We start from the raw sequence: 16,706 nt of genomic DNA, 5'->3' as shown, positions 1-16,706 counted from the left end.
TTTAACCCGTAACTGTCTGAATGCAAGTGGTAGTGTTTCAACAGCAGGATAGTTTCTAGTTATATTCTTGACTTTCATCAGTGAATCACAAGGCAAAAAAACCACCTTCTATATTTCTTTTGTTTATCACCACACTGGAAACAAGAAATCTTGAAGATTTCATGATAATTTTTTGATTATTATTTTTTCTGAGGCTGCAATATAAAATGGATAACACAAATATGTTGGATTTTTCTTTGAAGTAATAGGTAGGTTGAAGTTAGCCAAACTTAGAGGTGATCAGGTTTTTAACTTAAACTTGATGTTTCCTTACTGAGTAGAAGCTGGAACCTACTTGTTCTCATCCTCACTTGAGTGATCCCTAGAGTTTGACCATGACTTTCTCATTAGTGACTGAGTTCTGAAATACTTGGAACACTGTTGCTTGGCCCAGAAAACCACTTGATCATGAGTTTAACTTCAAAGTTAGCCTTTTTATACTTTAAAATTAAAAGCATGCCCTAATTGTTTGATGGATAGGGCCTGAGGGCATGCATCTCTCCTTGCAACATGGAGTCCACAACTAGGCAACAAATGAGAAGCTAAAGTGAGGCTGGTCTGTTTAAAAACAAGTTTTCTGCTGTAACTCAAAGCATCAAATATTTGCAGGCCCTATGAGGCACACCAGCAGTCTTTGGTAGACAACTACCTTAACCAGTAATCTACATTCTTATTTCTCTAATGGGGAGTCTATTCATTGACGATTTTGTGGTGTGTATGGAAATGAGACACATGTTCTGGAAAGTAAAATGTTCTGGATAGCTGGACTTGCAGAAATTTGAGCAGCGAATCTTGGGTTGACTTGGTCTCAGAAGATCAAAAGTATCTCAGAAGTTTCAGGATGAAATTTAAAGCTAAAATGTTGGCAGTTATGGGAAAACAGGGCCTCGTATATGCTATGTCAAATCAACAGTTCATTCTGTACCTTATCTTGAGCGTACCAGTCAGCAAAGGATGGTTCAAAGCAACTTGCAAGGAATGTTCAACACCTCAGGAGAAACTTATCCATGTGTCAATCAGAGCCAGAAACTGTTCTCTCATCTTGGGGGGAAAAAGTTTGAGAGATCAAAAGCTTTCCAGTTCTGCAGTGGGATGGAGGCAGGGTAGCTGTGGAGTTACTTAAGAAGAAATAGAGATGGACCCTCAGGGGTCTGCCAGTGACAATGCACTCTACTCTTATGTGTGGAAGCCCTGGGCTCGAGACTCTGGTTGCCTGATTCAGATTAGAGTCTGGACTACTGACTGTCCTGGAATAAGTTTCTCTTGCTGTAGGCTTTGATCAGAATTTTTTTCATGGGTCTGAGAAACACTTCTTGGTGAAATATTTCATTGAAACTTCCTATGAGAAGCTTTGGCTTTTTAAAACTGGTGTTTTCATTAAAAACCTGCTTGTTATCAAAAATCAAGATGAAATTGTTGTCTGTGTTTTGTTGAAATGCTTACATACACTAACAGTTACTCAAGTCTCTCTGCTGTCTGCGTGGACACTGCTAAATGTAATTAAGCACTGCTTAGTCTGAGGAAGGACTCTGATTTGGATTTGCATATCCATGTCTCATTTTGAAATATCATAAAATGCATTTTAAGTGACCTAATATTCTGTAAGTAAGGTTAACTTCTGCATTTCCAGATTTGGACTCTTAATTTGTTTTTTAATATTTGTTCATGGGTGTATATGAGTGTGCTTTATGTATGCTTTTACATACCCCTATCAGCATCATAATAGTTAATGGAAAATAACATAAGAGGAAAAAGAAAATTAGCATTCCACACAGCAGGGCATTTCGGATGTTAATCTGCCTTGCAATATAATTGACAGGGAAGCTGATATCTGGGAAGATTTTTATTCCTATCTTTTTCTCTAAACAGTTAGTGTTCAGTAGTTGTGCAGCAGGGGAGATGGAGAAAAAGAAAGTTCTAGCTAAGTGAATGTTCTTTACCAGCAAAGATGTTAACTTTTGTCAGAAGGTAGTTAATCACTGAGAGAGAAACAGATGAAGAAATTGGATAAAACATGTCCAGTTCCAAAAGTCTTTATTGATTGTGTCCCCCTCAAGAAAATTCAGCTCAATCTCTGAAACCCTCAAGTGATTAAACCTTGCACAGTCCATTGTAGACAGAGCAAATGAGAATTGTTTCAAAACCAGACATACAGAGCTAGGATAGTTAAAGTGAAAAAATTTCTTTTTCACTTTGAAATCCTAGCTGGGAGACGTAATCTGAGATGTTGATTTTAAGGCAAGAGTTTTCTTAAGTGTTACAATCTTTCTCTGTGTAACGGATCCCTGAATCTTGAAACAAGGAACTGTTTTATTTTCAGAGGAAGAGCTCTCTTAAACACAAGCCTAGAGCTTGGAAGATGGGCGATAGATCTCTGGTCCACCACAGATAACTTGTACATCTTGGTCTAAATATTTTAAAGGTAATTAGGGCACAGATAGACTGAAGCATCACTGAATGAGATGCTCAGACTTGTGACCAGTTGAGAGTTCCTATTTCCCAGAGAAGCAAGTTTTTTGCTCTCAAAACAGCTCCTCTACAAGACTGTAGCTATCCTCAAGTTGGAGCATGACCACTAGCGTGTGGTCTAAGGTATGCAATATTATTACTCTCCTCCATTTTCTGTATATAGCATGAAGGTCTTGGATAGTTGTGCTTGAATTGCAGTTTGCTTTCTTGAACTCCATAGTGCGCTGCTGGAGTGAAGCCCCTGGCTTCTCTGCCTTGGGGTTTTGGGAAGTTAGGTACATTAAAGGTCGTATGGGAAAAGGTTCTACAGTAGTAGACACTATGAATTGATTTCTTTGTTCTTTCTTGCCTAACAGTTAACAGAAGGGTATCTTGTTCACCAGTTCATGCACTATAGAGGAGTCTAACATAGAACAACACAGGAAGGCCAATTTAGGAAACCTCACTGTTAAAGTCAATGAATGTTATTGTACCTAAAATCATGAAGCTAATTGACTTAAGAAAAAAACAACAAAAAAACTGACAGCCTTGTGACAGTTATCTTTTCTCGGGCAATGATCCTGATTTTAGTTACACTTATGGGTATCAGAAGGGCTGTAGTTTCAGAAGTTATCACCTGTCAGCTAAGCTGTGGTAACTAGCTGAGTGCATACCCTACAATCATAAATGTTTGTGAATAAAAAACTGGCTTAGACCACTTGAGCCAGCCTTCTCAAAACCTAGGATTATCCTAACAGTTTTGGATTATCACCAATTTAGCTGAGGTCAGTGTCTGAGCCAAGGATTCTTCTGAAGGAGGCAATAGATTATGGGTCAAATCATGAACATAATTTTGTGTTGGTGTAATTACATAGTTCTGCTGAGTTACATGCAAGCTCTCCCTTTGACTGGATTTACACCCCCAAGCTCAGAATCTGCTTTAGCTCTTGGCTTTCATCCAAGAGTCTTAAAGCACATAACAAACTCTTTACTTTTCCCTCATAATGCCAAAGAGTAAACATAGGTCCAGAAAGATTAAGGGCCCCTTCCCCAAAGCCTGTTGAAGTGTATAAGTATTTTTTCATTAGATTTAGACTGGACCTTTAATACCTTCTTTGGACAGACAGAAAATACCTGGAAATGATCATGGTTATAGTCTAGCTCTTAGACAATGCTTCTGGATCTAGATCTATGGAACAGCTAAAGGCATGCTTTGTGTGATAGGACAAGGGGTAATGGCTTTAAACTGAAAGAGGGTGGATTTAGGTCAGATGTAAGGAAGAAGTTCTTTACTGTGAGGGTGGTGAGCCACTGGAACAGCTTGCCCAGAGAGGTGGTGGATGCCCCCTCCCTGGAAGTGTTCAAGGCCAGGTTGGATGGGGCTTTGAACAACCTGGTCTAGTGGAAGGTGACCCTGCCCATCGCAGGGGGTTTGGAACTAGATGACCTTTAAGGTCCCTTCCAACCCAAACCATTCTATAAATCTACGTAGTTCTAGTAAAATCATAGTATGTCACCTAAACACATCATGCAAAGAAAGGGTCATAAGTCACTAAGTGCTTGTTCTTTGATCTAAACAATGGGCAAAGCAGAGAAACTGTGCCAGGATACCTGTGACTGTCTGCCAGAATAAAACAAGAATGGGGGAAAAAGCCCTTAATTACTGTTATTAATAGATCTCCAGTATGCATCATCTTCATCTCCCACCATATATAACAAGGATTAATTAAGGTACAGATAATGCATATACTTGAGGTAACTGGGAGGTTAGAGGTGGCAGGTGGAATCTGATGCTGTGAACATGTAACCTTGAAGCTAAAAGCCTGCACCTGAGATGGTTGTGCATGGTTCTTACACCCAGTGTAGAGGATAGGCCTCTCCAGAGGTTTATTCCTCTCATGTATGCTAGGTCAAATGAATGTCTTGTCATTGATGCTACCATCAATGGTAACTGTAACCCTAAGATAACTAATTTTAAATAGTTAAATTTGAGTTAGGTGAACAGTGCTTTTTAGCTGGTCAGAACTACTTATCTGGTTTAAAGTCGCTGAGAGTCAACTGATTCACTGAAGTGATAAGCACTGAGTTGTCAAGTGAAAAGACTCTGTTTTCATTTGTCCCAGGGTGAACTGGTGGGGTGAAATAATTCTTGGTTTCTAGAATTATTCTGTTCAGCTCAGAATGTGTCCCCTGACGGTTTTGCCTCCCAGGCTTGTGCAAAATCTTCAGAAGACTTACTGTGGGGTTGATGTTGCCATAAGTGCGACCATTATCCATCTGTATTCCATGCAATTATTATTTACGTTATTGAATTCCCTGGAGGTAAAATTAAAATAGAGTTTTTATATTTTTTTTTCCATCTCAAGCTCTTGTTTGTTTCCCCCTTCTCTTTAACAACCTTGTTTCCCAGGAGACCACTTGATATGTCCTTGTGTTTCCAAGAGACTGCAGTTCAATAAGTTGAGAGTTAATTGCCAGCTGGGAGTTTCCAGATGTTTATGTGCTAGCCCAAAGAGCTGTCCACTGGTAGCAAATGAACAGCTGGAAAGACACAATCCAAACAAAGCATGTTTTAGCTGATTGACATATGTCTGGAAAACCTGACGTGTTTGAGAGAAATGATATTGAAATTAGGAACAGCTAGGAGCAAGTCCTTCATTATCAATAATTAGTCAATTAGATTTTTTGTTCAAATTCAGATATAATTCTCAAGCACTGTACTCGGTCATTATCACCCATACAAGTAGATGACAGAAATAATGCATAGCCTTCACTCTATCTTTCCTTAAGAGTTATGTTCAGAAATACTTATACTGTTGAACATAGGCCATTCCAGGGGGCTGGATGGTGCAAATTATTTGTAATGGAATATGAAGACTTTCATCCAGAAGCCAGATTCACATCCAACCCAAACAGCTGATGGCAAGTGAGCTGTTAAGTTGAGCTACTTAAGAGTTTACTATCAAAATGTTGTTTGTTTGGGTTTTTTTTCCAGTGAAATAAGTGGTTCTGTACACAATCAAAAGTTTCAGCAGGGAAAATTGATTGTTCTGAAATTGTTTTCCATCTGGGAAGTCGAAATGAAAAAAAATAACTTTTTTCACCACCTTGACTTTTCTCTGTAAAACCCAATATAGCTGCTTCATATGACATTATTTCAAGACTCAGTTGTTTAGGGTGTTATATCTTGTAGTGTTAACCTGAGTGTTCAGTGCTCTGTTCTTTAAGCAACATTCTCCAGGAAGGAAGAATCCTTTGGAGGAGTCATATGGATGCACATTGAAAGAGGTAGCCTAGGAAAAGTAACACCTGAAAGAGGTGCTACAGTTGTAATTCCATTAAGCAACACAATACAAAGGACAGATCAAATATTTTCATTTTTTGTTAGGGGGCACAGCAAGAAATCTTATTGCCTTTTGTCCTAATGCACAAGGAGCTGAAATATGGAAATTCTTCCAGGATGGAATAACAGATATGTATTGTTTTATTACAAGCCACATGTTAATGTTTTTGAAAAATACTACTCTAGCTGATGGCTGATGCTGGGTTTGTGCCTTTTGGAGCAATCTTGTGATAAGCAAAGGGAAGACAAAAACCCCCATGAACTGGCCTTTTCAAGTTCAGGTTTGAGGCCTATTATGAACATAAGCTCTACTTTTTTTCCAGCTGGCCATTGCTGGGATGGAACTTCTTACTTGTCTCTAAGCAATCAGGATTTACTTAAAGTAAATGAGGTATTATTTTTCCTAACTAAATTACTTTTTTCCCAACAAGAGTGGGATAGAGTGTAATTCAAATGCATGACATTTTTAAGGAGCAAGGTAAAAATAAGTACCTCCACAAAACTTTTTTTTGTCCCTGAAAAACATGTTTTTTCTCTGTCTGACCATACAAGAGACTAGATTTCTTCTTTTACATTTCAAAGTCTTTCTGTCCTCAACACCTTGTTTCAGAAATCAGTAATGTTTGGATGCATTCTACTAAGTACTGTTTCTGGGAGTTTGGTACTTCTACCACTTTCACAAATGTGTTTGGAGAGGACTTAATGAAGGTTTCTCCCTAATGAGAACTTGCCCCTCCCCCCCCCCCCCCCCCCACTTCATGTGGATCTTGGAAGGAAACTTTGCTCCTTCAGAGAGTAGTCTTCTGTCTACTCAGTCTGAATTACAGTCATGATATGGTAGGAGTTGCAGGACATTGTTACTCTGAACTGTCGTCATGGCATCACAATGAGGAGAAAAATATAGCTATTATTATGGGAGCTTTACACTGCATAGTTTATCTCTATAACAGTGCACTATTATGTGCCTAATTAGACTGTATCAGCTGCTCCATGTCTGCTACTAAAGGGAGGCTTTCTTATTGTGTCTAGTCAACAGAGAGCTCTCAGCCTGTGATTTAGCACTGAAATTAAATTTAAACATAGTTTCCCATTTGATTATCAAGCTATCGGTAACTTTTAAGGATCCTTTTCAATCCATTACTTCTACTAGCTGTAAACTCTCCTCCACAGTTTCTTCCTCTTCTCTGGTAGATGCAGATTAACTGAAAACTCATCCATTTAAAGGTAGAGGGGAATCCAAATAACTCCAATTAGAGTGTGCAAACTTTTGCTGTTGTTCAGTCTCCTTCCTTGATTGTCAACTTCTGCTTCTGAGTCTCAATTATTGAGACATAATGAATGTGATTGGCTTGAATAAACTGAAAGGAACAAGACCTTCAGAAAGCAACATAGGGTAAGAAATCGGACAAAAAATAGGGTTTTTTCCGTTCCAAATTGAAACAGTCATCCAGCTTGTAGCTTCGTTGTGAGACGAGTAGGGTGACTTCCACAAGACAATCTTTAAGAAAATATATATGTTTATAGGAAAAAAAAAAGTCTCCCTAGTCTCTTGTGCGTACTAATCTATTAAAAACTTTGTAAAGAAGAAAAGAACAAGCGTATATTTCTTCAGTAATATTGTCTAAGGAACCAACTTGGATAAAACAGTGAACATTGTATGGACAAAAAGATCACAGTGGTGATCAGAGCTGAAAAAAGTTCATAGTCTACTGTTTACTCACCTGTTGCATATGTTTTTATATGCATGAGGAGAAGGTGGGTGGGTCAAGATGAGGTTATAGGACACGTTTGTTTCTTTGGCAGTCTCTCTGTACTTGTGCTGCTCTTGGAAGATGCCCACAGTTTGATGGACATGCTGCCTGAACCTTGAAAGATATGATACCTCCATTTCAAGGAGCTGGCAAGGTTGCAGACATTATGTAGTAACTTCAGAGAAAATGTCCTCTGCATAACAAGCACTTCTTTTGCTGCAGGAACTGGCAGGTTTTCAGTATACTGCAGTAAGAAGGAATAATCCGATCATATCAGACACACACACACAACTGGTGTAAGACATTGCAACATTGACCGGTTTTACCAGAAGGCGAGCATGGAGGTGGGGAGAGAAGGCAGAGCAGGGTTTTTGCTCTGCCTTACTGTGACAGGGCTTTAGCCTTTGTAGTTAAGACAACTTTTTGGAAGAATGAAAGACATGATCTGTTGGAGCACCTCTGAAGTTCTAATGATCTGTAAAGCAACATGGATGTCTTGGGTTGATTGGGCTTTGCTGTGATTGTCTTTGTATGCATGGCTGGAAGCCAATGACCCCTTGCAGCAGCAAGTGTAGGGTGGTGGCTTTCTGGTGTGATGCAAACAGGGAGACTACTTGTGGATGCAAGTCAGGCTAAACAATAGGCGTAGTCCTCTGCAGTAGGAAGTCCTAAGTCCTTGTATGCCCTTTACTTGAAATACATGGTACAAAAGAAGGGCAGTCTCATGAAGGTCTCACTTCAGCATGATATGGTAGTAAAGGGTGACTTCTCAGTGGTGCTGCTGGAGCAGGAGTGGGATCTCACGCCCCACCTTGCCACCATGTGGGTTCTTCGAGATCCCTAATCTTGTACAACCCTTTGTATCTGACACTTAAGCATGTATTCAAACAAAAATAAGCACTCATAGCCACACTGTTGCTCACTTTTCATCAGGGCTGAGAAAATGATGATAGCTTCATTTCTTAACTCTTTAATACTGACCTACTAAGGAGAGACTTTTGTGACTGTTTTACTGGGAATGGGGTGATGACGGGAAAGTGGTTTGCTCTATGTCTCAATTTTAAGTAGATCCCCTCTGAAGCACTGCTCTTACTGAGGTTTTGCCTTTTGTTTACAGGCTGTGCCTTCCTAACATACTGCGAAAGGGAGTCTGCTCTAAAGGCCCAGAGTGCACTGCATGAACAAAAGACACTGCCAGGGGTGAGTCCAGATTGATAACTTTTTTTAATCTAAAATGGGTTACCTATGGAGTTCTTGTCTTAGGTTTGGAAGCATAATGTCTCCAGTTGCTTGGATGATTCACTATTTGCATTGTGCTAATAAAATCAAGATACCACCAACCCACCCAAATGGTTTCCATGCACAAAACGAAAAGCATTTTGGTCTTATCAGGAGTCAGGAAAACAGCAATTAACTGATTATGGGCTAGATTCTACCAGCCTTATTCAGCTGAGGAAAAGCTTTATGATTCTGACCACTACAATGAAATATTAGAAGTGCTTACCAGACGCTACCTCTTACTATTTTTCTTCTCTGAAGCAAGGTGTGGCAGCAAGAAATCAAGAAACAGATCACATTATTGAGTTATCAGTAAATGAAAACATATTCCTGATGACAAAGTGGTTTGACTCAGTTACTTTAGTATTCAAGCAGCTGTAGCAGATTGGAAAGGCGGTGAGACAAGGAGAAAAGAGAGAGAGGAGAGACGAACACAAGATGATGAGGAAAATTATTCACATGAGCAAGATCTAAGGTTCAGACAACACAAGCAGAACTAAAAATAGAATCAGCATTATGTGGGGAAGACCTGCCCTGCTGGGATGGGTTTCCAGTTTAACAGTAACCAGGAGGAGGGAGAGAGACAGTCACTATTTAGATTCAGCCGGGGTACATGGATTGGAAACAGCTGAGTGCAGTACTCCCGTGGCTAGAATAGGGCTGGTGTCACAATGACACAAAAGTCAGTGATCAAGTAATTAAGAGCGGGATCCTGAGGGTTCCAGGTTGCATCTAAACTGAGAGGAAATTGATCCAAAAGTCTGCTTTTATTAACTGGTGTTGAATGAGTGAGTCCTGCGTACCCATAACCTACCTTTCCACAAAACCTAAGATGCATCAGTTGCTCTATGTTACTGAAGAAATTGTTCATTCTGGTCTGCTTGTTTCCATCATCCTGGGTCTATTTACCTACCTCTGTGCCACCTTGCCTGTATGGAGATGCCCACGCACTTGCTCATCTACATCTATCTTTGCTTTAAAGGCCATACTTTATGTAAATATATACATACTTCATTCCCTAAAAATACACTTCTGTCAGCTGACAACTCCCTCTGAATTATTTTTTTCTAGAAACTCGTTAGCCACAGACTGAAAGTAACTTGAGTCTTGTTGGGGTTTAGGTTTTTCTTCCCTCCCCCCCCGATGATGTCTTCTTTTTACTTGTCTCTCTTCTGAACAATAAAACTGGATGTACAAAAAATGAAAATATTTTGAATAAGGATGTTTCAGGTGACATTTTACCTGAAATTTTCTGAAATATGCTTGAAATCAAATACATATTTATCAAAACTAGAGATATGCTTGTGATGAATAGGGTGTTGTGTATTAAAAAGATACTAACTGGAATTCCAATTGTTTTCACTGAGGCTGTTTGCTCTCCTCATTAGGCGCCAGACCACTCACTTGCATGTGGAGCTCTTATCTTCTCTATGAGGTTAAAATGTCATCCTGAAGTTGTATGATGGGAATATCTTCAAGAAGACAGCGGGTCAGTGAGACTGAGGGCTCAGAGTTGGGGAGGGAGGGCAAGTGATTTTAGGATTTCTTTTTTATTTTTTTTTAATTACTTCTTTTTATGTCCACAGTTCTGAATCTCAGTCTGCATTTTAGAGATTTCAAATCACAAAACTCTTAAAGTCAAAACTGTTGTCTTCGACAGTGGCAAAATTCAACCAGCTTTTGCATTAGGATCAAGACTTCCTTCAGAGGTTATACTGACTGATTCCAGACTACAGGCAAAACATTTCTTCCTTGGTTTATGTCATTTTTATTATATATAGCCCATACTGACCACACTGACTTCAGAAGGCTTTCTTGTTTTGTTTTACACTTTGAGGTGACACATCAGGATCTGATTGAATTGGGAACGGCGAATCCTCTGTCTAAAATAGCAACCAGGTTTTTGAGAGTTCTCAACACTGACTTCTCCCGTCCCTTTCATTTCCAGTTCTGTTTGTCTCAGGATAAAGGTTTACTTTCCACCAGCATACCCGCTGCATACAGCTTTCTGCCAAGTTTCTGAACTCATCTTCTGAATGATGTCACTGTAGTTTATTTAAGGAAACCAGCCTTGTCTCTTGATAAACTGTCATGCCTGGATACTGTTTTACGGTTTCTGTGTGAGTAGCAGAGAATTATTTATGACTTACCTGACTGTTCTTGATAACATGCACCAACAATATCACGCATAGTTCATCACCATAAAATAAAAAGCACTTGTAAGGTCAGGGGTCTAAGTCCTCATTCACATGAGTTCACATATGACACATATATAACACCTTCTCTTGACCCTCTAGAGTCTGTGACACAAACAGCACTACTGAGGAGGTATCAAAAATAATTAACAAGCCTGCTATAGGAAAAAAGAAAATAGTACTACAGTGAGCCGTTGAATCAAGACACTTCTTTCCCATCCCCCAGTAAACAGTGTATTTGCCTGCTGTTGCAATATTGCTGTTTGTGTTCTTTGTATTATAAAACACAGAATTGAGTCATTTTTAATAATATGCACATGAATGCTAATGTATGGAAATGGTGAGGCATGAGGAGTTTGTGTCCAGATTGAGATGCCTTCCCTCTCAGCTATGTATCACTTTGTTTTTAGTGGAGTGGCTACATGCACGTATTTTACAGTAATTACTTTCTGGATGTGCTTTGTAAGATGACAGAAATATGTTTCACATATTTCTATGTTATATGTGGGACATAAAGTCATCTTGTGGAATAATCAAAAGACTTCCAAGCAGGTATGTGTTGATTAATAAAGTCTTTACGGTACTTTGTTTTTGGGCGGGAAGGAATCATGATAGGTATTTTGAAGCAACTAGAATGGAATGTAAAACATAAAATTATTAGTTGAATCCTCTTCATCTAAATAAATTGGGATGTTTTGGACAGTTTGAAATTGTCTCACCTAAAACGGAAGGTTAACGTAGCAGGGTGTGTATGTATGCGTAAAGAGCACTTTGCGAGTGTCGGACAATTCAAATTCCAGCGTTTACTTGTGATTGTTTATTTTACATATAATAGAGTAGCTGGATGATGAAGTATATTAGTTCTTTAATAATTTATAGAAATGCTTTGATGTTGCAGTAATTACATTAAAGGTCACATATCAAAGGTAATTTGGTTGAGCAGCTGTGATGGTTTCTCAGAAGCAATCAATATTGCTGTCCGTGGTGCTGATTTCACCAAGGGGACTGCCAGATTAAAGGAGGCTTATTACCAGCCAGCCAGACACGGGGGAAATCAAGAACAGATTGGAGAGATGCACTATTCTCTTTCCCCACCTATAATTAACACTGTTCACCGTAATCTGCGCTAATCCTTCATAGTGGGAAACCACTTTTTTTTCCCCCCCTCCAACATTATAAAAAGCAAATTAGGCAAGGAAGAATAATTTGGGGGAGCAGGAGAGAGAAAGTAGAGAAAGTAAAAGTTGATTCACCCTTGGGATTTCTGATGCTAATATATCTCTCAATGATAAAACGCAATATCAAAAACACAGCCCATGGTCTTGGGGAAAGCACGGGGAGGGGAGGAAAGTGATCTAGACAATGACAGTGCAGGGGATGTGAGAATTATCTGCCTGCAGATTTGGTATAATATTATCTATTTGCCCCACAAAGCTCCACAGGAAATGAAATCAGGGAAATAAAATTATGTTTTAAGTGTAGTCATTTTGATTACAAATTATAGTGAAGCCAACTTTTTCTCCCCTTTCTTTTTTCTTTCTGAAGCGAATGGCAAAGGATAATGCTGAGAAATGTAATTACGCTATCAAGATCTACTTTTATTTATAGCACAAATAAACTGAGCTCATGTATGATAAGCACAGCAGCATTTTTTTCCTCTAGTTCTTTGTGGCTCTCTCAGGCAATGGGAGTGAATAGTCCATGAATACTTGGTTGGAGACACTGCCTCTTTGCATAATGTTAAAACCTCCCTGTAAGACTTGCAAAGAATAACTATGAAATTAAGTAGCTAAGAAACTGTTAACCTCAGCAATCTGTGGGGCTTAGTCAGGTTGGGAAATAGACTGGGTTTTCTTACTGTATCTATTCCTCTTGAAAGGGAGGGTGGTACTACTAGTATGCTAAATTTCTCAGTCCATAACATAATTAGTTTTCTTCCTAACTGTTCTGATATCCTTTGTCTTTTCTTCCATCTAGAAAAAAAATGCATTCTGCATTATTAATCATATGCAAAAATATGCATCTTTAACATTAGAAGACAAGTGAGCTCATAAAACTCATATTAAACCCAGTTTTAAACAAACAAAACCCCATCTCTAATGAAACTAAAGCAGTGCTTAATTTAAAAAATAAATAAATAAAAAAAGTTTTTCAATGTTATTGGTCTTATCTGGCTCAAATTCTGATGTACTTATGAGGAAAGACACCTGAGCATGGAGGAGGTGGGGAGAGGGTGTCTTGCAAAATCTGGCCCTTCTTGAATCCTTGTAATAAGGCTTAAATGAGACACAAGTGTCATGTGGACTTCAGAAGTCCTGCGCACATATCATGGATTTCACTGTTCAAGCAGACTTTGCTGTAATTTTACAGTCTTATTGTCTTTTTTTAATGTTTCAAAGCTTTTTCCAAAAGCTTGTTAGAAAACCATTAAACCACATATCACTGTGCACACTGTGTTATGCCAAAAATGGTATTATATTCCCACACCTTCCCATTTCAAAAGTTTTCTCTACCAATGTAAATTGCAATTTGGTCAGCAGTGGCAGGCTGGATGGGTTCCATTGATTAAAGTAGCCTGCTGAACACACAACCTGCTCACCATGCCCTTTAGATTTTGAAAGAAAACACATTTAATTGTTCCCTTGGGAGAAACATGTCTGTTTTCTGAAGTTAAAAATGAAGATGAAAAGGAATAAAAACAGATTGGAGGTAAGAGACTTGCAAAACCCAGTCCTGTAGAAATTCTCCAGTGCTTTAAAATCTTTGGGGGTCAATGGCGTGGTTAAAAAGATTTATTATTTTACCCCTCGTTTCCTCCTCCTGACTGACCAGCCAGTAAAAAGACTTTTGGATCTTGCTTTAGGGAAAGGAGGGGACAAGAGAGGGAGAGGAAACTATATGCACTTTCCATTGCTAAAAACCCCTGTAGTTTGACAGTGCTGTTCTGTTCACCGGATGAGATGAAACACCTGGGTCCTATCTGCTTGGTAAACATTAAAGTTCCATTTCACTAGTTAAAGATTGGCTTCTGTATCCCTATACAGCAGCCTCTAGAATACAAAGTAAACTCTCTCTGCCACCCAGTCCAAAGAGCTTTGGAGGAAAAGGATACAGTGCAAGCATTCTGACAGAACCAGTGTGTTGGGTGCATGCTGATATTTCAGCTGAGAGTGGTGTATTCATCGCATTTGTGGTGGCTAACCAAGCTTAGCTTGATATGCAAAATGGGAACAAGGCTTCTCAGTTGTGTTTGAGATTTGGTGGCAATTGAAAAATGGTGTGCAAAAAATAAATTATAAAGGTAGCATTGTCTTGTCTTTCTAATTTGACACCTTTTGGCTCTCAGAGGACGATTTCCAAGTTATTTAACAAAAGCTTTTGCTGGACCTTCATTTGCTTTATGTGTTATTCAATGACAACTTTTCTTTCTGACGTGTCTGCCATAGGAGGATCAATCTAATTTTATGTACAACTGTAAAGATGAATGATAAGTAGAAAGGACTCAGGCAAGTACAAGCTGAATAAATTATAAAGGGCAAATGATGACAGGACTGGGGGTCCCAAGAGACAGTGATATGATAACAGAAACTAAAGATGAATTTATGATGGATGTAGTTAGCATGTACTGAGGCTGTTAATTCTTCAGGGTAGTTTTACAACTTCTTGTGATTGGAGCAATCAAAGTATTTCATTTTAAAGAGATGCTGTATATTTTCACTTGTCTGTTCTGCATATTTGTATGTATGGCCTCATTTATATGCATAGCAGTAAACTCCCATAGGCTAGTCAAGCTTACCTCCCATCAAAGGGCCCCTATTCTCCAAACCATAATGCCACTGTTTATGCATAAATAAATAGATAATGTGTAATGATTTGAGGGCAAACCTGGATCTCAGGAAAAAAAAAGTTTCCTTTTTCATAGAACACAGCAATCAAATCTTTCAGATCCTGCAAGTAGCTGAGCACCTTCAGCTACTTTCAAAGCCAAGCCTAGGGATTGAGTTAGCTCACAGATCCTGGATGAAAAATTATATATAACAAGTTTCAGGTAGGTCAAATTTTGGGCTTAAGCTACTTTAAGAGCAGCTGATGCAGCATCATAAAGTTAGAAGCAAATCTGATCTCAGAGCAGTTCTTGATTGCATTTCATTCATACTCTTATTTCTATCTCTTGTTCCTTATTATTAAGGATATTTGCATGAAAATGATCTTTTTTCCTGCCTCTGAAGGGTTGTCTCTTGTCTGTGAGTAATGCTTACTCTGGCCTACATTTGTGAATGCCATGGGTTTGATTCTGACTTCATTTACACAAGTGTAAATCAGCAGTGATCTGATTGAGGTCAAGGGATTTATATGGCGTAGGAAAGAGCAGACTCAGCTATATTTGTCACTGCTGAAATGATGTCATCGTGAACAGTACCAGAGCTCTAAATGAGGAAACATATTTCTACCAAGAATCTTTGCATCCCAATATCTGATCTCACAAAACGCTGAGCATCCCTGACACCTGCTGGGCCATTCAGTACCTCCCATGGGCTTTTTACTAAAGAGAGGTCCCAGCTCCAAACTATAGGAATTAAAGATGGTTGGTGTCTTGGTGTTTCGACAGCATTAGCCATTAGATATTAACAAACTCTAAACACTGGGCTTTCCAGTTGCATCACCCTACTGATTCAAGTGATGATGGGATACGCCCAGGAATAACTTGCAAGCAGTAAACCTCCACTTCTCATCCCGTGTTCTCAGTCACAGAGAGACAGAGGAAGAGAAGAACAGGCACCCTTTAACAATCAATTTACTTTTCATCTCTTCAGTCATATGGATGATATTGTGTGACATTACCTAGTCCAGGGTCATTGTTCATAGGCTAATCTTTCCATAAACACCCACTTCCCGTATTTGCACTATATAGTAATGGAGAAGCATGTGCTGATTATGATCTGTAATGCAAGGCCAACGTAAGCTTTCAATAAAGCACTTAGATGAAGATACTGTATAATTATGTGATTTGGACTTCCACCTGTGGCAATATGCCCACCTATACTATAGGTTTACCAGTGGGAGCTGTAATACTCATAGCTTACATTGGTATAAACTGTCTGCCCTGTGTTTCTTCATGCAGTGTATACATGTCTTTAAATTCTTCAGATACTCTGTGAGACAAGTAATTATTTTTTTTTTAAAGTACAAAGGTTGAAGACTATACACAAAAGTGATGGATCAGGTATGTATGTCCGCCACCAAAATTATTATCATTAAAACCCACAGAGGTGTGTCTTCGTCTAGATTAAATAGCATGTATAATAGCAACGAAAACACAAAACTACAGACTTGAATGCTGTGGAGCAACTACATTCCATGACTGTAATTCCTGGGGGGTGATTACACAATAAGGACTTGAATCTTGCCTGAAACATTATTTCTGTTAGTGCTACTTATGCTATGTAGGTTAGGAACATCTACGCATGTTGAAAACAGACTTTCAGTTGCAGTGTAAACAGACTGCAAGCCTTACCACATGAAATCCAGCCACTGGCTGCAGATCTTTTAAAAAAGCTGTGTATCCTGTATTAAATAGTCTAAGAGCATGGTTCATGCATTAAGCTTAAAACTGTGCTTAAAGTTAAGAACACCTTTTAAAGAACTAGCTCA

At 38.9% G+C, this 16,706-nt stretch overlaps 1 protein-coding gene across 32 annotated transcripts in view; it reads left to right on the top strand.

The window, feature by feature from the left end:
- CELF4 (CUGBP Elav-like family member 4) overlaps positions 1-16,706 on the top strand; it is a 754,916-nt gene that overhangs the window by 84,002 nt on the left and 654,208 nt on the right. For all 32 annotated transcript variants that reach the window (XM_050912572.1, XM_050912562.1, XM_050912550.1 and 29 more), the window contains exon 2: positions 8,699-8,781. In XM_050912572.1, coding sequence (XP_050768529.1) covers positions 8,699-8,781 — 83 coding nt within the window. The remainder of the gene's footprint in view (positions 1-8,698; positions 8,782-16,706) is intronic.

This window comes from Gymnogyps californianus, chromosome Z, assembly GCF_018139145.2.
Source record: "Gymnogyps californianus isolate 813 chromosome Z, ASM1813914v2, whole genome shotgun sequence".
Lineage (NCBI taxonomy): Eukaryota > Metazoa > Chordata > Aves > Accipitriformes > Cathartidae > Gymnogyps > Gymnogyps californianus.
This window is presented reverse-complemented; position numbering and strand designations above follow the sequence as displayed.